The sequence below is a fragment of the Rhipicephalus microplus genome, chromosome 1, assembly GCF_043290135.1.
Source record: "Rhipicephalus microplus isolate Deutch F79 chromosome 1, USDA_Rmic, whole genome shotgun sequence".
Lineage (NCBI taxonomy): Eukaryota > Metazoa > Arthropoda > Arachnida > Ixodida > Ixodidae > Rhipicephalus > Rhipicephalus microplus.
In genome coordinates, this window is record NC_134700.1 from 80,511,368 (window position 1) to 80,532,002 (window position 20,635).

The following is a 20,635-nucleotide window of genomic DNA, read 5'->3' on the forward strand; positions in this document are numbered from 1 at the left end:
GAAAAAAAAAAGCTACACGTGACCGATTGAAGATCGCTTCAGAATTGTAATAAAGATTGTGGTAAGATTGCAAAGCATGTCACAGTGAAGATGGTCGGTCCTGGAGTCTTTGAGTTAACACCGATCGCTTCTATTTTGAAGCTGATCCTTTCTAGGTTTTGATATGCTAAACATGTTCTGCATTGTTGTGGCTTGTTAGCTTAAGGATCGGCCATATTTTCTGGCCAAGCTTTGTGTGACTTTGAGCTAACTTGTCGCATTTTTGCCTTTAACTCTCCATTTACTTCTCTTTCTTTGTTTCAGTCTTTCCCTTTGTCTCCCTGTTTCTTTATCCTGAATTTTTTTATTTTTTTATTTCTCTCCTCTCCTTTTTATAGGCTATTCTATACTTTCTCACCAATCCGTTCCTTCATTCCTGACCTCCGATTTCCTTTTCTACGCTTTTGATAAATGATACTATGCAAGGCTATACTCTTTTCGTTCAGCACGCCTGAATAGCGGAGTGGTTAAGATGCTTGCAATGGGATCGTCGCTGCCTCGCGTGGCATTTTTTATCGCCAAGATTGTCCCTCTTTCCTTTCTTCGTATCTATTTGTCCCTTTCTTCTACTCTGGTCTACGCCGCCAGTCTGTTGCGCAATTCGCGGGGCACATATCTGTCAATTCTATTGAAAGTTCTTGGGTACTGACATTATGCCGAGGTAGGATAGATTCGCTGTTAAAAGCATCAGAACCTTTCCAAGGCAGTACTCAAATGGGCTGTGACAACTTTTCAGTACTATGACTCGTAGCCTATACTGCTCTTTTTCTTCTAAATGGAAATGAATATGCACGTTACGTTTGAAATGTGCGACTTCCTATGCAACAAAGCCTACTACCACCATCACTGCACTGTGTTGCAGTGGAACACAAGGCAACGTCCCACTGCAGAACACAAGGCAACGTCCAGGCTGACGACTCTGCCAAAGCTTGTCGAGATAGCTTTTGTCGAGATTGTTTTTGTCGAGATAGCTTTCTCTAGAAAAAATGCGGAGGAACACATATCACCTCTCGCGATAGCTCGAAGAAACATTCGCTGCCCATACGGGCCTTTTAAAGATTGAGCTCTCGGGCCACTTCGATATTCCGCGAATACACAACAGACGGGAGGAAACATGCTTGCACCACATCAGACCAAAAGTCGCATAGACCAAATACTTTAGAAACAAGATCGGGCCGTCGGACTCACCACTGTATGTCTGATGTATAACGTCACAGAAGAACTCAACCATGTCCTCTGTGGACAAGAAAAAAAATGCCCCGCCGCGGTGGTCTAGTGGCTAAGGTACTCGGCTGCTGACCCGCAGGTCGCGAGCTCAAATCCCGGCTGCGGCGGCTGCATTTCCGATGTAGGCGGAAATGTTGTAGGCCCGTGTACTCAGATTTGGGTGCACGTTAAAGAACCCCAGGTGGTCGAAATTTCCGGAGCCCTCCACTACGGCGTCTCTCATAATCGTATGGTGATTTTAGGACGTTAAACCCCACAAATCCATCTGTGGACGAAAGTTGTCCGCATCAGAGGAACAGTTTGAACGCGCCCTTAAATACATTGAGACTTGTACTTCGAGTTGCGACACATTCTGGGTTCATGCATGAAAGTGGCCCTTGGGAGGTAGCGCCACAAAAGTGATACTGACTTTTCTTGCGGGCTTCGAGCCTGGCTGTACGCGTTGTATGTTTATCAGTCTATATGTCATAATGAGCAGCCACCGACTGGAATAGCATGTCAGGCGAATAGATAGGCAAACATCTGCGGCTTTTCATTAGGATAGGTTTCTTTCCCTTTTTCTACTAAGTCCCGAACTCAAGCAATAACAGCATAATATGGAAGCCGTATTGACATATGTTTTACTGAATGAGCCTGCAGTTCTTGCATTATAATTGTATTGTAAACACATGAACATATCATTTATGCATAACGTAAGCTTTCTTTTTGCATAGTAGAGAATTAATTTGAACTGCAGGCCGTTTTGTAGCAGTAATGTCCATATAAAAATGAAATAATAAAGCAATATTCATCACTTACACTATCTGTACTCATGAAATTATTGAAACAGTCGCGAAAGCACTTCGGCTGAGTAATGTATTTCATGATATACATGACATGCATGACAGCATTTTAATGACTTGACCCACTTGTGTTCTTTGTAGTGATGTCATTCCATGTCGAGTTGAGTGCATACGAAGTTAATGAATCGGCCACGACAGAATTGATGCCATGTCAAGTATGTCGTGACTTACGACAGGTAGGACATTATTCTCAAGTCAATAAATGTTCATTATGACCAGAAACTTATTTCACGGTGATTTTGCTGCATGGCTACATGTGCTAATATGTTTGTATTTTTTGTTAGTGCGCCATTACAAATGTAAATGCTGCCTTGCGCAAAGTGTGACCGAATGAGTAGTGACAATCTTCGAAATATTGGAACCTTATCATTAAATTACGTGAACAATGCAAACATAAGGGCTAGTTTTAAAACTTACGTAGCCGCAAGCGATAACTCCGGAATGTACAGCAGTACACATATAAAAGCGGACGCGCGTGGCCGCTTATCAGATTGTCGATGGCCGATGCTCCCTTCACCGCTATCATTGTACATTGTGTATTGCTAGTATAGTTTTTCTTTCTACGTTGCCCGCCGAAAGTTTGTAAAAATAAAGAGTCTCGTCTTGAGCCCACACACCACTAACTTCTTCAATGTCACAACGCCGTGACAATATTGTGTCAGGTTAATGAAATATCCGCTAGAGCATAGAAAGCTTAAAAGGAAATACAGAAACGTAGAAAAGAACACTAGTTCGTTTCATAAAAATTTGGTGACATTCTGTATCTTTCATCAATATTAGGCGCTGTCATTGTGCTATCACGAAGCGGAAGTGTTCATGAGCTCACTAGCGAAACTTGCACATTCGGACATGGTGGGCAAACAAAATAAACGAATAAAAATACCGGTGTCTGTGACCGTAAGGAACTGTGTTCCTAGTAGATTTGCCAGTCTGGGGCGTAGTTAGGTGCCCCGTTCTCTTTCAATCAAGGCCTCGACGGATATCAGTCGTTTCTGATACGAGAAAGTCATCTTTTGTCGAGCTAACTCATCATTTCGTATTGCCGCATTGCATTGTTGCCGGGGTGTGAACGTATCACCGTCTTTAATGCCTGTAGCAGCTGAAGCGTGGCACTCCCAGACGCACGAATTTCTGCCATTACGAAAAATATGCAAGAGTGAGCACTACTCAGAGCGGTAGAAAAAAACGTGTACGTCAGATTCACACAGGGGCTCCACTTGCCCTCATTTTCGGAATGGCCAAGCGGCTCTGAATTTTTATATTTAACGTTTTCTTAAACAAGCGAAATATTCTGGTAATATGTCAAAAGTACAACGCCGGTCATAAACACGTACAACGCCGTGCCAAAAAGAAAAAAAATCTACGCGCCTAGAAAGACTGCTGTCTCTGAATATTCGCGCCATCAAGGGCCTATGCAGCCTAATCTCAAGGAAAACGACTGCAATCAACAATAAGCTGTGGTTGCATGCTGACGTTTTCCGCCTAAGACACGATCCTCTCGCAGCACCTGTGCGTCTACAGCTTCACTTCTTTTCCGTGTGGGCCAACAACAAATTGTTTGCACGATGAAGGTATGAGGCATAAAAAGAAGGAGTTATTTATTCTCGCACTCATCGTCCTCCTCTCTCGGGAAGATGCCGCGGCTGAAGCGATGCTGCATGCAGGTACTCTTACTTGCATCTAAGGACTTCGACACCTTTGCAAGTCAGACCGCCCTGGTGAGTCAAAGTTCGAGCTTTGTGATAGGCTGACTTGTGCGATAATGTTTATGGAATGGCAATTACTTTTCGGCTAACATTTTTTCTCGCTCTTCCCCTTACTTCTGAGAGGTTCGCCAAGTTTGAGTGTGAACGATATGTCTGACTTGACTAATTCAATATCACCTCCAACATATATGTGTTTCTTGTCTACCGTGAGCATCACATAAAAAATGCTAATGCTCTCTAAATTGCGCAGAGTTTTGGTAGGTTGAGAAAAGGCGCAAAATAACTGACATATCACCTTATACTAACGAACAGTTCCACTCGTATGCTAGATTTCAAAGGCTATAAGAAGCCAGGTGAGCAAGACGAAAGATAGCTACAATCTTAGGGGTTGTGATAGGGCATGTACTATTCCACCAGTAATATGGACGCCTTCACTTTGCTGTGTGGTACCTGTCAGCCCACACTTTCACGTCCTAGAACATTGCTTATGGTGACTTTGTACAAGATGGCCCAGTCCAACCCTCAGCCGGAAGAGGCACACGGTTAAGTATGCCCGCCAGTATTTCCCTGAAGATATCAGTGAGAAAAAAAATACTAAGCCAATTAGCATTCTCACCTAGAGCCCGGATTGTCGAGAGCGCGTATAGACGACTATGCCCGAAATGACATTTGCTCAAGCTTTCAATGAATTTAGGTTTTAAATACTGTAGGATTCGCCACACTTGCAAAATCTTGTACCAGCTAAATCATTCATTAAGAGCGTCCTCTTATTATTTTTTTTAAGTTTCTGTGGCAAGTTCATGTTTGCCGGTTTATATGGCATAATTGACAATGCGTGGGATATTGTGCTGCCTTCGCAGTGCAGTGCGCACGTTCTCTTCGCCATCTTCTAAGCAAGATATAATTATTCATCAGTGGTGTTGAGGGTGTCAAATGGATGGTGTCTATAATTTATATGTAGGCACAGAAGCAGTTGTCAGAGTTATAGAGCATGTGCGCAATGGCCGCTAAGTGGGTGTCGTCACTGTACCACATGCTGTATACTTCACAGTCCAGAGCCTTTGTCTTCAACTTGGGTACTGAGCCGGACGTTATCTACGAAGTACGATTGGTATTATTGTGCATGGTTGTGCATGTCCATCAGAAAGTACACTAAATTAGAAAAAATCGCAATTATGCTTCGTAAGATTGTAGTATTTAAAACTTGTGTTTTATGCCATGTTGGCTGTCTGTGTGTGTATTTATACGTTACATGGAGACTTTTCACAACTGGCATCCACTTACTCGGGCCATTACAGTTCTGGTATGCAAAGAATACACTCAAAACTCAATGTGACGAAACACAATTTTGCGCGAGTCTCAGCCTAACAAAGGAATTCTAATTTCACAGAAAATATGACAGGGCTCCGTGGTGCTATCAACCCAAAATAACAAAGTAGCTTGGCTGCCAAACCAAATTTAACGTTGTTCCATAAACACCTGAGTAAGTAATAAAATGGTGCATTAAATCCCAATTTGCAGAGATGGATTTTTTATTCGAGCGTGCGCTATATGTCTATTGCATTAAAACGTCTCGGCAACCAATTCATGGCCCCAGTTTTAGTTTGACGAGCCTGCACGCTGACCACTTGCATGGAGCAATGAACTCGGGAGTTTTTTATTATTGGTTTTAAGATTCCATGGTAGTACTGATGTCTTTGAAACTTTCTTGGATCGCCCAGCTCATACAGCTAGTTCATTTGTTTTCCGAATTTGCGCATACTGTTCACCCGCAGTTGCTTCAGCCAACCGTCATTATGGCCTGCATCGCCGAGCTTGGCTTCTCTCTGCCTCCGAACAACACGGGAGACTCCATTACGGGGTCTTCTCGACGGCTTTTCACATGTGCTGGAGTAGAATGGTGCCGAGAACAACGGCCTGGTAGCATCACGTTAGCGCAACGTTACTATTAGAGGTTTAGAAGAGCCAAGAAAGTACTCAATTTGAATAACATGCTGAATAAATGAAGCAATATGAGAGTCCCAATCACTTCACTTGATCGACTTTCAACTGTGCACCTTAATGTTATCTGAACACGTGTATACGACTCCTGGAGGGACGCTGAAAATTCTGAAATGCCTGTATAATGCGTAAGTTATATCGAGGCGGCTACTTAGAAATGCTGCAACAAGTCCAGTGAAGTGGACAGCACTTGGCCACAATCCAAAAAAAAAAGAGCCCAGTTTGCACTGAAGGCGCCTGTAGATGGAAACCTATGCAGCCCGCGCAGTGGCTCTTTTGCTAAGATTTGCAAATATTTTCTTTATTTTTTTCACATATTTCCGTCTTTTCTCTCTATTGTCCTTGTATCCTGTGTACATCTCTTTTCAACTGTTTCCCTATCTTCCTTTGTTTTGCTCTTTATATACACGTTTTTTTATTCCTCAATCTTTTTATTTTTTTTCTTTATTTTTGACATTTCTTTCGTTGTGTATTTGTGGCTTCTTTTTATCTTTCATTATTGTTTTCGACTACTTTCAATCTCTTGCTTCTATTTGTTCTCTCGTTCTTTTATTTATCCTTTTTTATTTTCCTTGTTTATACTTTTTTATGCTCTCGATGCTCTAATTTATTCTATTCCCTCCCACTTATCCTCCTATCTGTCCTCGTCAATCTTACTTTAGATTCTTGAACATTGCTACTGAGAAAAAGTGTGTGAGAACGTATTAAAAGGTTGAGAGGTCTGCACGAGCTAATGCGCAAAGCGTCATATATATATATATATATATATATATATATATATATATATATATTTATTTATTTATATAAGGGAAAGAAGTGTATACCTAAGGGCTCGTTTTTCCGTGTTTTAACACAATATTATTGAGATATAACAGACAGTAATGCCAAGGAATGTACAGGGGAAGTTATTAAAACCAATGGAATGTAAATAAGAAGAAAGAAAAGTGGATGAAAAAATTACCAACTGTGAGCAGGAATCGAACCTACGACCTTCGAATTACGCGTTCGATGCTCTAACCACTGAGCTATCACAGCGGCCCTCCCTCCATCCACTTTTTTTGGGTTTATCTGTGAATTTAGAAGTAGGAGCGACAGTCAGCGCCATCTATAAGCCAAACAACGAGTGTGAAAACACTCTTATGCGCATGTTTGGCGTCACGTAGCACGTGAACTTATTATGAGCGGGCAGCTGATTAATTGTCCCTCTTATACAACCTAAACACACCAAGTCTGCCAGTACGAGACCCTCGTTCAATGAAATAAGGGAAAGAAGTGTATACCTAAGGGCTCGTTTTTCCGTGTTTTAACACAATATTATTGAGATATAACAGACAGTAATGCCAAGGAATGTACAGGGGAAGTTATTAAAACCAATGGAATGTAAATAAGAAGAAAGAAAAGTGGATGAAAAAATTACCAACTGTGAGCAGGAATCGAACCTACGACCTTCGAATTACGCGTTCGATGCTCTAACCACTGAGCTATCACAGCTTCTAAATTCACAGATAAACCAAAAAAGTGGATGGAGGGAGGGCCGCTGCGATAGCTCAGTGGTTAGAGCATCGAACGCGTAATTCGAAGGTCGTAGGTTCGATTCCTGCTCACAGTTGGTAATTTTTCATCCACTTTTCTTTCTTCTTATTTACATTCCATTGGTTTTAATAACTTCCCCTGTACATTCCTTGGCATTACTGTCTGTTATATCTCAAAATATATATATATATATATATATATATATATATATATATATATATATATATATATATATATATATATATATAGAAGAACTTGAAGGGAAGGCACGACAGGTCCGGGTATTTTCTATATTGAATTAACTTGCAGATAGCACATAAGAAAAGGATCGTATTTACTAACGTTTCGGCCGTGGCACGGCCTTCGTCAGATTAAGTACGTATGATACAATGCAGCCGCTTTTATAGGCTCACGTGATGAACTCTCGCTATAGCAGCTAGGACAATCAAAGTAAAAAAAATTGTAATCTGTCAGAACCTTGTGTTAACATGACTGACATGTGACGGGTGCATGAATATACAAGTCTCAAATTTCCTTGCGCATCGACACGCGGGGCACAGTATGGTTGGCAGGACATGCAAAAGAGCTCTGAAGTAAAGAAACCACGGTTGACTAATATACATTTTAATATACACTAAAATATTTTACTAATCTAAGAAGTCGTATTGTTATAGTGCGAGGCAGGTGAGCTTTCCTACGTTTTCATTGATACCTGAACGAATGGTGTAAATTTATGGATCAAGAAGGATTCCCTCACTTCCCTATCGTGATTTGTTTTGAAACCGGACTGAATAATAGTGGCCCTAATTTTGTCGAAACCATGGCCAGGCATACTGACGTGCTTCGACAGCGGTAGATTAGGGAGGCTTACGGCATGTGCACAGTGATTATTAAAACGACTTCTGAAACTTGTCTCTGTTTGACCTATGTACTGAGCTCCGCATGTTGAACACTCGAGAAGATAGATGACGTTTATACTACACACGTGTAGTTCCCATTTATCTTTAAAGAAAAACTGGACGATGTACTTAAAACTGTTTTAGATGTCGTCATGTGCGCGCACACTTTGCAACGTGGTTTGTTGCAGGGATGACAGCCTTCATGATATGAACACGTGGTTTTAGATGAGGTTAGTAAATCACGAAGGTTCCGCGACCGCCGGTAGACCACGCGTGGTTGTTCTGTAAAGATTTCTTTGAGCCGCTCGCTCTGTTTTAATATGTTGAAATGTTTCTTTAAGATATGGTTCACATTTGGAGCTGAGGCCGCATGTGTCAAAATTAGATTGGTCCGCGAACAGTCTTTGGGTCTTTTGTTAGTACTCAGCAGGTCTGAACGGTCAAGCTCTTCTGCACGTTTGATGGCGTCTGTGATTATGCTGGCCGGATAGCTCTGTTTTTCGAGCGCGCTCCGAAGTTGTTCGAAGTGGCGGGAAAATTCACTGCTATCAGAGCATATTCTTTTAAAACGGACTGCTTGGCTGTAGGGAATACTAGTTTTGTTGTGTTTCACTTGACTACTGCTAAAGTGAAGATATTGCTACCTATCCGTGGGTTTTCTGTAAAGATTAGTTATCAGCTTCCCGTTACGTAGAGTGACCATGACATCAAGGAAGTTTATGTTCACAGGTGAATATGAGTGCGAAAAATAAATCGCCGGATGGGCGTTCTTAAGGTCTGCTATGAAAAAAAAAAGTTGCGATTCACAATGGTGCCAGATTAGGAAAATGTCGTCAATGAACCACTTATAGTAAAATGGTTTATATTCACAATTTGCAAGAAATTTGTTTTGAAGGAGTCGCATAAATATGTTTGCGTAGTTTGGTCCGATTCTTGTGCCCATAGATGTACCGCTAACTTGAACACAATGTGTCCCATCAAATTCGAAATTGTTAAGTTCAAGAATGAGCTTAAGCAACGTAGCTAACGTAGATGCGGAAACTAGTTTGTTGGCGTGGCAATCGTTGTACGCGCAGATAACTGCCTCGATGCCATCTGAGTGAGGGATATTAGTATACAGTGACGTGACATCTAACGTAACGAGAAACGAATTTTGAGGAACCTGTAGGTCAACAATATCTGATAGAAAGTGATTGGTATCTTTAAGGTAAGAAGAAAAGCTGGACGAAATGGTGTTGATGAGGCTATCTACATAACGGGAAAGGTTCTCAGTCACTGTTCCAATTCCAGAAATTATCGGTCTACCGGGATTATCTCCCTTATGAATTTTGGGAAGAAGGTAAAACCTGCCAGCTACTGGGCTCAACGGTATTAGGGATTTCAGAGTGCCATAGCTCATTTCTTTATTATTAAAGAGCGCAGTCAAAGTATCACGAACAATATCTTTGAACTCGTTTGTTGGGTCATGATCTTGCCGCTTGTAATATGATGAATCACTGAGCTGCCTATGGCCTTCGCTGATATATTTGCTTCTGTCCATTACAACAATGGCGCCTCCTTTATCTGCAGGTTTTATAATTATGTCATTACGACTAGCGCCCCGCCGCGGTGGTCTAGTGGCTAAAGTACTCGGCTGCTGACCTGCAGGGCGTGGGTTCGAATCCCGGCTGCGGCGGCTGCATTTCCGATGGAGGCGGAAATGTTGTAGGCCCTTGTGCTCAGATTTGGGTGCACGTTAAAGAACCCCAGGTGGTCTAAATTTCCGGAGCCCTCCACTACGGCGTCTCTCATAATGATATAGTGGTTTTGGGACGTTAAACCCCACATATCAATCAATCAATCATTACGACTAGCGAGGGATTCAATTGCTTGTTGCTCTCTGTCAGTAAGGTTGCGGTGCAATGGTGTACGTTCTTTATATGCCTGCATGACATCACATTGTACAGCTCTGATATAAAGGTCCAGACATTTGTCAATTTGGGAGGGGGGTGTCTAATGCTTGTAAGATGGCAATGATGAGCTATCGGTATTGTGAGCCGAGGACCGATCATAAAAGTACTCACGGAGGCGCATGTTACGTTCGAAATTGTGAAGATCCTTCACCAACTGAAATTCACTATAGCCTCCTGTTGCAGGACAAAAATTAAGTCCTCGAGATAACACACTACGTTCCTCAATTGATAGATCGTAACATGACAAAGTTATAATGTTATCCTGTCCAGAAGATTTACTTTCCAGCTCGGGCTGGCGCATTTCAACTATAGTTAGAATGTTTCCTCGTCGGGAGCATTCCTTTTTTCCTAAGTTGTCACGCGCGACCTTCTTTGACTTTTTAGCATCCAGCTCGGCTAACTTCTGTGAACAATATAATTCAAGAGTTTTTAATTCTTCAGTCGTAAACTGAGAGGATTGCACAAGCTGTTTTTCCTGATTCCGCAGACCTTTTTCTGATGATTCATAATGGCTAATAAGTATGCTGGTTAGTTCAACAGACGCCCGATTTAAGGTGTTGTGCCACCTTGACAGGTTTTTCTTTGGCATCTCTGATGTGGCCGGCTGCAGTTTTAGTTGTAAACCTTTAGGAGCACTTGTTGCCGCGACATACATTCTAAGCATAGAAATGTGTGATTCACAACGAGTACGTTTTTCTATAACCTTCCTGGTCCTTAAAAAGTTCATTGAGCCAACAGATAAAGTACTCTCACCCAGCTGGCGTTGTGTTAGTCAGTTCGTTCCTCTCGTGGTTGTGCCCCTGTTCCGGAGTCCGTAGCGTGGTTGAGACGGCGAAAGTGATGCAACGACCGCAGGCGGTGGTAGGCAAGACGTAGGCTGTGTAAATAGCAACTTGTTCATGTGGGCGCGCGATGCTATCGAGGTGACGTTCTCTGCTACGGAAGGCTTGCTCGTCAGGGTGAAGGTTGCTGTCGGCGCGGTGTTGTTTCTTGAGTTTGACTGTGCTGTAGGATGACTGGGTGCTGAAGGTCGCCCAGCTCGATCCACTCGATGCGGAGGGTCGTCATTTGTTGATGAATCGCACCAGGCAGCTGATGTCGCATCCACCGGTCTCCTGAAGCACAGGTGGCGGATGTGGCTTGCAAGCAACGACACACCTTCGAAGCTCATATGAAGGCCGTCTGCTGCGAAGACGCGTGTGGGTGGTAACCATTTGATTTCATGATTGAGGTAGCAAACTAGCCGGTAATAGCGGCAAAAATTCTGAAGCATGTTGTTGAACACTGATGCTTCTCTGTTGCAGCGTCGGACGAATGTCAGGTTACAGTTCCTTTGTCGACGGTTTCCACTTCTAGGCAGTATCAGCGTGGCGTAAATTCGCCGAATTTCTGGGCGGTCTTTTGCAATGCTTTCAAGTAGATCGCGGTATTTTGCAAACGCCTCGTGTCCCGAACTCGAAGCCACATCGACCGTCCCAACATGAAGAATAAGACAGGATGCTGAGCGGGGCACTAGATCTAGTAAGTCACGCACATCACCGATTGTAGCACCACACTGCGAAATGAAGGCTGGTGCGCCATTGCAGAGTGGGTCGAAGTATTGATGTATATACTTTGTTTGTGAATCTCCCACAACTGCTGTGGTAGGAGTGTGCACAGGGTATTTCGAAATCGTCCTTTTCTTCAGTGCTGTCCCAGGACCGATGGTTGAAGAAGAACTGGGCGGTGGTTTACGCCACCTAGCCATAAAGTTAAGTGCTATCACTGCATGTTTAAGGATTTAATTTCACTCGCGCCTCGAATGTAGCGCCACCAATCAGTTAGCCTCCTCCTGGTTATTTCTACCCGTTTAAAGTCTTTTTGCCTTCAGTGCCTCTAAACTGCAATGCTTTGAAAAATTTGTCGCCATTATCTTCGACTATTGGGTGGAGCCTTTTACAGAACATTATCAAGTGTTCAGTCATTTTCCTCCTTCTCTCCACACGGACTACATACCATGTCTGTGCCTTCGTATTTTGATCGATACGTATTGGTCCTCAATACTTCCGTTCTGGCCTCGAAGAGCAGAGAACTACCGCGAAAATTGTCGTAGATATTTTCCCTTCCAATTTCCTGCTTAAAAGTTCGGTAGGTCTCCAGTATTGATTTCGTAAGCATTCACATCTTCCACATGTCCCTCTCCGTTTCCTTCACCTTCTTCTTAACCGGTGTTTTCCTTTGGCTGGGTATTCTGCTGTTGTCTAAATACTTGCTTGACAATTTTTGAGTTCGTTTCCTCCACTTAGTATTGACATTCGTGTACAAGTAACTGAAAGCATTCCTAGCCCAACGCTCCTCTCCCATTTTCCTCAATAGCTCCTCAAATTCTATCTTGCTGCTAGTTTGCCTGCACTCAAACGATGTCCACCCCATGTCTCCCTGTACCCCCTGATTAGGGGTATACACGTGTGCCCCCAAAGTAAGTCTACTTATGCCACGTTGTTTGATTTCCAATGTTGCTTGAACTTCTGATTTCATGCACAAGACCACATTGCCGAACGTCGAACCCGGTACCATGACACCTTTCCAAATCCTTGTCACTACGTCATACCTTTTGTAGTTCCAAGTGCCCTATTTTTCACTACAGCTGCATTCCTGATGCCTTTAGTCATTGCGTATCTTTCGTGCTCCCTTAGATACTCAGCCGCGTTATTTATCCATACGCCCAAGTATTTGTATTCATCCACTATTTCTAGCGTGACTTCATGTATCTTATGCTCACTGCCTTTGTTATCATTAAAAATCCTGATTGCCAATTTTTCTGTGCTGAACTTTAAATTTAACCTATCTCCCTCATTACCACAGATATCTATTAATTTCACAGTGCCCTGTTTTTCATCACCGCTGCATTCCTGTTACCTTTAGTCGTCACGTATATTTCGTTTCCCTTAGGCACTCGGCCCCATTGCTTATCCATACGCCCAGATATTTCTATTTATCTGTTATCTCTAGCATGACCTCATGTTATCTAAGCTCACTACCTTCGTTATCATTAAAACTCATGACTGCTGATTTTTCCTTACTGAATCTGAAATCTAACCTATCTCCCTCATTACCGCAGATGTCCATCAATCTCTGCAGATCCTCCTTGTTGTCGACTGTTATACAATATCATCTGCATACATCAATGCTGGTAATGACTGTTCAATGTGTTTTCCTTGCTTGGCAAAAGAGAGGCTGAATACGAGTCTACTCCTCTCTAATTTGGCTTCTAATCCCTGGAGATATCGCATAAATAACAAAAGTAACAAGGGACATCCCTGTCGAATCCCGCGTTGTATCTCTATAGGGTCAGATACCTGTTCTTCCCATTTGATAACTACCTTGTTACATTTATAGATATCCTTTCAAATATTAGTTATTCCATCTTCCACATCTAATGTGTCCATTATTCCCCAGAAGTCTTCTTGAATCACACTATAGTAAGCTCACTTGATATCTATAAATGCCAGCCACAGGGGCCTGTGTTACTTCCTGCTATTCCAATACACTGCATCAATGAAAATAGGTTGTCCTCCAGTCTCATTCGTTTATGGAACCCATATTGTAGTTCTTCTAGCACCCCCTTATTCTCCACCCATGCCTGTAGTCTTTCCTTTACTATCTGCATCAACAGCCTGTAAACTTCCGATATCAATGTTATAGGACAGTAGTTGTCTATATCACCTTTGTCCCCCTTTCCTTTATAGATCATGCTCATCCTGCTACGTTTCCACCCATTGGGAGCTTCACCATCTATTATTGCTGTGCTCGCTGCCTCTCTCAATGTTTGCTTTGATTTGGTCCTAGTTTCTTTATCAGCATGATTGGGATGCTGTCAGGGCCTGTTGATGTGGTGTGTGGTGCCGCCTGGCGGAAGAAACTTCAAATGTTCGAAGTACCAATTCACATGACCGTAGACTAGTGTTCGTGGCCAACAAGTTTCTTGCTAGTATTCAAATATTGTTGGCTTCTAGCTTTATAGCAAAAGAAACTATTAAAAAATTACATATAAGCCTGCGTCAGTACTACACAATAAAGTGGCGGTGCTTTCGTATGACTAATGATCCCATGTTCGTCAGTGCGTCTTGAGAAACTCTTCTGCGAGCTCATAGGACCGTGCATGCAGTTTTCTGGTCACTAAGGTACGCTGTGATACTCGGCACAGCCACGCATATGCGCAGTGACGTTTTCGGTGACCTGGCTTGGCTAGCGTGTCGAGAGAGTAACGCAAACGAGACAAGCCATCTACGACACAGGCACATCAACCGGGGCTGCAGGCGCAAGAAACACGGTACAAATACAGGGAAGCTCTATAAAGTCACGTTGTCCCATTGTCACGGCTTGCGTTTTTCCAAAATAGCTGTAAAGCTCAGAATGAACATTGTTGAGCATAGTAAGAACTCCTGCCAAGGCAGAACAACACCATGCACAAGTCGCTGGATGGGCAAACGACATTGCTATCAATTTTTAGTGTAGCTGGAGAAGTAGGGACATCTTTGTTCAGAGCTTTTAAGATAAAAAAAATACTGCTTACAGAATAACAACACGCTTTCGGGATTAGCTGCTGCAGCTACGAGCACTTGGCGCTTCACTCGGGTGCTGCTTTTCGAGGGCAGCCGAGATCCACAGGGATAGGCGTGGGTGCCAGAAGGCTGGAATAGCGAGGGCTGCTCGCCGAGTAGAGGACGTCATGCGGAGATGGTGTGTGGCCGCATCACGATGACCCTTCCCTCGCGGGACTAGGATTGTCGTCCACCAGATCACAAAATAAAATTTTTCTAACTTACTAACTGCAGCTACAAACACCATGAAGGGTAAGCTTTCTGTCACACTGGGAAAAACTGGATCAAATAAAATCAGTTGTCGGTCTCTTTAAAGAAGAGAGGAGGAAGTTGAGCGTGTCGGTAACGCATAACTGATGACGTAGCGCAACAAATGTTTGACGCAAAACTAGAGAAAGAACGAAGACGAGCGCTTAGTAGGTGATAAACTTTAATAAAGATCCAACGAGGAATCACTGGCTCAGACTAGGCCTCCAGGAACCATCGTCCGCGGAGCATCATGCGTTGTCCTCGGTGATAGCCCTGGCTTGCTAGACAGCCCCCAACTCCCTCTTCTTTCACCAGAACTGCCAAGCGCGAGCCTTTTACATTCTCAAGAAAGACAATTCTTTTTGACACAGCTTGAGAGAGGGAGTGCTGACACCGTTCAGCTCTAATCCACAAATCCTCTCTAGTTGAATACTTTTTGTTTTCATTTTATTTCTATTTTTTCCTCAACAGTTACGGTGTGATGCAAAAGCGGTTTGCAGCCACAAGGGCTGCAATGTAATGCCTAGAAACCATCGTGGCTATTCATGGCGTTACGAGCGTGTTCACGTTGCCGGTCATCAATACAGCTGGCAGTTTGCCATCTGTACTGCTCGCCGCATGGTATAGGTATCAGATAGATTACATTTGCTGCACACACGACAAACGGAATTTTGTAATTTTTCAAACAACCCAATTTTAGTTTAAAACATCCTTGATACACAAATACACAGCTGTTTTCAGGGCAGAAAAAACACGTTCACGATTTTTGGCTCCCCTACTTTTTTCAAGATGCGCGAGACGTCTTGTAGATACGGAAATACAGCAAGATTATGAGGCCTCACTGGCTCGAACACGTGAGCCAGCTTATTTCGTGAATCGAAGCTTCTTGAAGAAATTTTCCGAGACTGAAAGTTGTATGTGAGAGGAGTAACCAGAATTCCAAAGTCGCTGGGCTTGCTCATTAAAACTAGCTGCTATCAGATACGGGCAAGACTTTTGTAAAGAGCTTTCTTGCCCTATGTCAAATAATTTTTTGCGTTACGTGCTTACCGGTAAAAAGATAATTTTGAAGCAATTCTGGTGTCGGTGACTATCTTGTTGCATACGAGAGGGAAAAAAAATCAGCGTTGTCCCTCACAGGAAAATTGCAGAAAATGTAAATGAATTAAATACCGAAAATCTTTGGCTCGAGTAAAAAGTTCATTCAGGCCATGTACGTGATCCACCACAAATGCACGTAGTCTATGACAAAGCGAACCCTTGTGCCTTTCTAACAACATTTCTAACAACAACAACAATATGCTCTGTGAATACCTCGTAGTGAGAGTAGTCACCTTAACGCATGCAATACTTCTCAGATGAAACGCCGAATCATGACATGCGTTTAAACACGTGCGTTTCGCAGCGAGCTGGTATTTTCAAGGCCGACACATTACGACTCATTAAACATATATAATCAGCAGCAGCAGCAAAAGCATCAGCAAATCGAGAAGCTGCGTAGGTTGGCATGTTGCTTACAGACGCGAAGTGGACACTTGGTTGATACACGGAAGCACGAATTATGGCATAGTGAGTTTTTCGCAATAGTACTTGCAGTAGGCACTTTAAGTTAGTTTTGAACAGCTAATATTGGGCCACCGTTTTCTCGTGACGAGGTTGAAGAATGCACCGAGAAAAGAAACGATGCTATAGCAGTCGACGCACACGGTGTCCCTGCGCAGTCACGCTGCAGTGACAAAGGCGAAGGCAATCATCCTCCGCGTGCTTATTTTTTTGCTCTGATTTGAGCCTGGAACATACGCGTTGCAGGGGATTGGCCGAGTAGCTCAATCTATACTACAGCACATACAACCCACACCACACGGGTAAACGTTCTTTTGTTTATTCTACGCAGCGCTCTTCTGCGGCCTACCCTATAAATATAACATGTCGAGATGTTCCCAGTAAGCATTTCTTAGTGTTGTAACGCGTACTTATTAACATATAGCAGATACTTTTATTTTATAAATACGAAATATAGCAAACATAATGTCACTTAACAATAAACAATTTCGTCGCTCGATGCTCCTCTTTCGCAGGTGCGCTGCTCGTCTTAGCCATTCATCCAAGCGAAGAATGCGGATAATGAAACCTACAAGTCTTGCCATTGGGGTCCTGGCCATCGTTACCCTTGCTCACACCGGAGTGTCCAACTTTCCTGAAAGGAAGCCTTATTTGTCGGACCACCAAGATGCTTGGAGGGTAATGTCATCGCCGAACATAGTGCGAATTAATTTATATGTAGTGCCAGGTCCTCCTTGATTCAATACTGGAGCCTGGTAAAGTACAGATGACTCTGGTTAGCCGACAGAATGTGACGTGCTCAGCAGGTACCTCCTATACGATTTTAAACAAAGCATTGAACTAATACACCCATTCTTTTACGATTTAGCAATCATCGATCACATTTGACGATGTAATTAAAGGGGCCCTGCGACACTTTTGAAACGTCCCTATTAAGCACCGGAAGTGTGTGTGTGAGTGAGAATTTATTAGAAGGCAGAGAGGTCGGCCTGAGCTAGTTCGCTCTAGCCTGCTACTCTACACAGGGGATAAGGGAAAGGGGAAAGAAAGAGGGATGAAGGGTGATGATGGGGACAAGAAGAGGTGGTGCGTATGTACAGTAGCCACTTAGTAAAGTACCCTACAGTCTAGTTTCTAGTCCAGGGCTTTTTATAAAGTTTAGAACAGCCTTTGTAGCAGTTTTTGACACTGTTTGGTCGTTCATTGCTGACAATATGTGGCTTTCACTTAATGGTGTTCGTCCAATGCTTGCCAACGTTGCAGTTAGCATTTCTCTTTGTTTCATGTATAATGCACAGTCACAAAATATGTGAGCTATCGTTTCGCGCACTTGGCAGCGTTCAGAGTTTGGGCTGTCCGCACGGCCGATTAGGTGGGTGTAGTGGCGAGTGAAGGCTACGCCCAGGCGAATTCGGTGCAGTATATTAGCATGTCTTCGGCTGATTTTATCTGGAAGACTAAAAGTCATACTGGGGTCTGTTTCCCGCATGCTCTTGTTCCGGTGATCTGGTAGCGACCAGTAAGTGGCAGCGCATTCGCACATGAGTGATCTCAACAATGTGTTGACGTCACCTCGCGAGTAGGGTACTTTGACGTACATAGGAGCGTTGTATATTGCCGCTCTTGCTTCGCTATCAGCTGTTTCGTTGCCAACCAGGCCGCAGTGTCCAGGAATCCATTGGAGTGTAATCAAGTGACCACTCCTGTGTGTTAGGTCAAATGCTTGGACGATTCCTAACGTTAACTCGTAAAATTGGCCTCTTCTTGAGTAAGAATGGATAGCTTCAAGCGCTGATTTTGAATCAGACAGAATCGTCCATTTACGCGGTGCTTGGTCGTTCACAAATTTTATGACTTCTTGTATAGAAAAAGTTCTGCAGCTGTCGAAGATGACCTATGATCTAATTTGTACTGTCGGGAAATACCCAGTTGAGGAATCACGAAGGCTGCAGCTGAGGCGGATGAAGTTACGGATCCATCAAGCACCGGAACACATGTAGTGATGATTACTGAGACGAATGCAACCAAAATGATGAAAATTGGTGCACGCACAGAGAAGTCCTCAAAGCTCAAAACTCTAGAGGACGACGAAGAGAAAAGTTCTCTTTCGCATTTCACTCGCCTGCTGACGCCAAAGGTCGCATACAGTCACAGTGCGTGTCTCATAAAGACATTCTGGAAATGTAACCTCATGGTAACTTTCACACACTACCTCGCTACTGCTCTTTTTCACGGCGTCTTTAGCGTGGTTACTGTGAACCACCTGCGTCGAGTAGAAGACGCTCCCACGGTCACACTGTGTAAGATACACACATACACTTTGGGCAGGGTCATTTCTCAGCTTGCATGCAAGACTCGTTCTACGGCAACGCCGGCGCCCATCACCCGTCGCAATTTTGGCTGGCTAAAAACGTGGCATGCCTTTCTCTCTTTTAGTTGCTTGCTGGCGCACCATAGCCTCACTCGCAGGCTGTGTTGTGTTCGTTGTTCTCAAAATACATCATTTAGAAACAGGAATGATTTCTTTCTGAGAAAGTACAAAAAAAAACATTTTTGCTCTTTTTAGCATTCACTCATATGGTCTAGCTACCACCATATGAATATTGCACGCTATTCCACGCATCCATCCAATCAAAAGCGAACGGTGTTTGTCATCACGTCACATAATATTACGCCACTTCTCATAACGAAAATAGCCGATGTGCATTGCCCTAGTCTGACATCAAGGTAGTTTGTCCCTTGAATTAAAATTATGACAGCGTCAATTTTGGCGTCGCCATTTGCACAGCGATATCGGCGAGTTCCACAGCACCTGAAGAACTGATGAAAAATGCATGCTCAAATAGTGTCGCAGGGCCTCTTTAAGCCTTCTCTCCGATCATACTATTCTTGAAGGTGACAGTCCTGGCTCAACAAAGACATTAGCACTCTCACAGGGCATGTGAACAGTGTGAGTCATACCTACTTTAGCATTTCAACACTGTTGCAAATCTAAAGCGCAAGTATCTATGCGCCTTTCTTATAATACGTGCCCTAAAACCCTAATATCACTGATACTCACTCATATCTGAAGTATATTAATTGTGGTTTTACAGCCCAAAACCGCGATATAAATAGGCGGACGGGACAGCGGAGTACTCTGAAAATTTCCACCGCACTGACTTTTAAACGTGCACTTAGATTTAATTACCTGCGCATCTACTTTTCAGTCTCCATTAATTCCAATTACGAACGTCTAAGAAACTGGATACCTGATGCAAATGAATTTGTCCTACATATGGGAGTCACTGCTTCTAGTGATCGCCCATGCAGTTCTGGTCACTCAATTGTAATAGTACACAGTACTAGGCTGGGGTGTCAGCCATCTTCTTTATTTCTAACCTCTTCTTCCTCCTCGTCTCCCCCCAACCCTGCCTCACGTCCACGTACATTCCCCCTCTTTGAAGACTCATCCCTCCTGGGGTGATACTTGAAAACGTTTCCAATGGTCGCAAACTCCAGCACACCATCATTGTTGGTGTAACCGACCCTTTTGAGAACGCCATGTTGCACTGCGATCTGCACCACGCGATAAGGTCCCATGTACACCTGCTTTGTGCCGGGAAGGTCTTTTCTGACAAGCACCAGATCGTTCAGTTGTATCTGAGGTATCCGCGTGTTGTGGCGACGGTCAAAGTTCCTCTTCATATTTTCCCGGTATCGCTGGTAGGCTTCCGAAGGTTTTCGTTTTTCGCACAATTGCAGGCGGTCTACAATGCAAAGTTCTTGATCAGCAGGAAGCACTGGTCCCTTTCCGAAAGCTGCAAAGTATGGACTACATCCGATGCTCGCAGTGTACGACCGATTGTGATGAGCGACAGCTGCCTCCAAGCAGCACTTCCATCCACCCTGAAAACCTGGATACATTGAAATGAACTGCTTCAAATCCCGAATGATTCATTCAGCCATGCCAGTTCCTGCAGGATGGTACGGAGCGCAGCGTCGCAATACAACTCCTCGTTCCTTCGCCCAATCTTGCAAACGCTGACTGAGAAACGCTGG

At 43.5% G+C, this 20,635-nt stretch overlaps 1 protein-coding gene and 2 non-coding genes across 4 annotated transcripts in view; 1 reads left to right on the plus strand and 2 right to left on the minus strand.

The window, feature by feature from the left end:
- Window positions 1-3,711: 3,711 nt before the first annotated feature.
- Window positions 3,712-20,635, plus strand: part of LOC119178643 (male-specific histamine-binding salivary protein) — a 67,111-nt gene continuing 50,187 nt past the window's right edge. For both annotated transcript variants that reach the window (XM_075870306.1, XM_075870312.1), the window contains exons 1-2: window positions 3,712-3,826; window positions 17,110-17,272. In XM_075870306.1, coding sequence (XP_075726421.1) covers window positions 17,147-17,272 — 126 coding nt within the window. In that variant the 5' untranslated portion in view covers window positions 3,712-3,826; window positions 17,110-17,146. The remainder of the gene's footprint in view (window positions 3,827-17,109; window positions 17,273-20,635) is intronic.
- On the minus strand, window positions 6,778-6,850 carry TRNAT-CGU (transfer RNA threonine (anticodon CGU)). The gene has a single exon. It is a non-coding gene; the product is annotated as a tRNA-Thr (tRNA).
- TRNAT-CGU (transfer RNA threonine (anticodon CGU)) lies at window positions 7,234-7,306 on the minus strand. The gene has a single exon. It is a non-coding gene; the product is annotated as a tRNA-Thr (tRNA).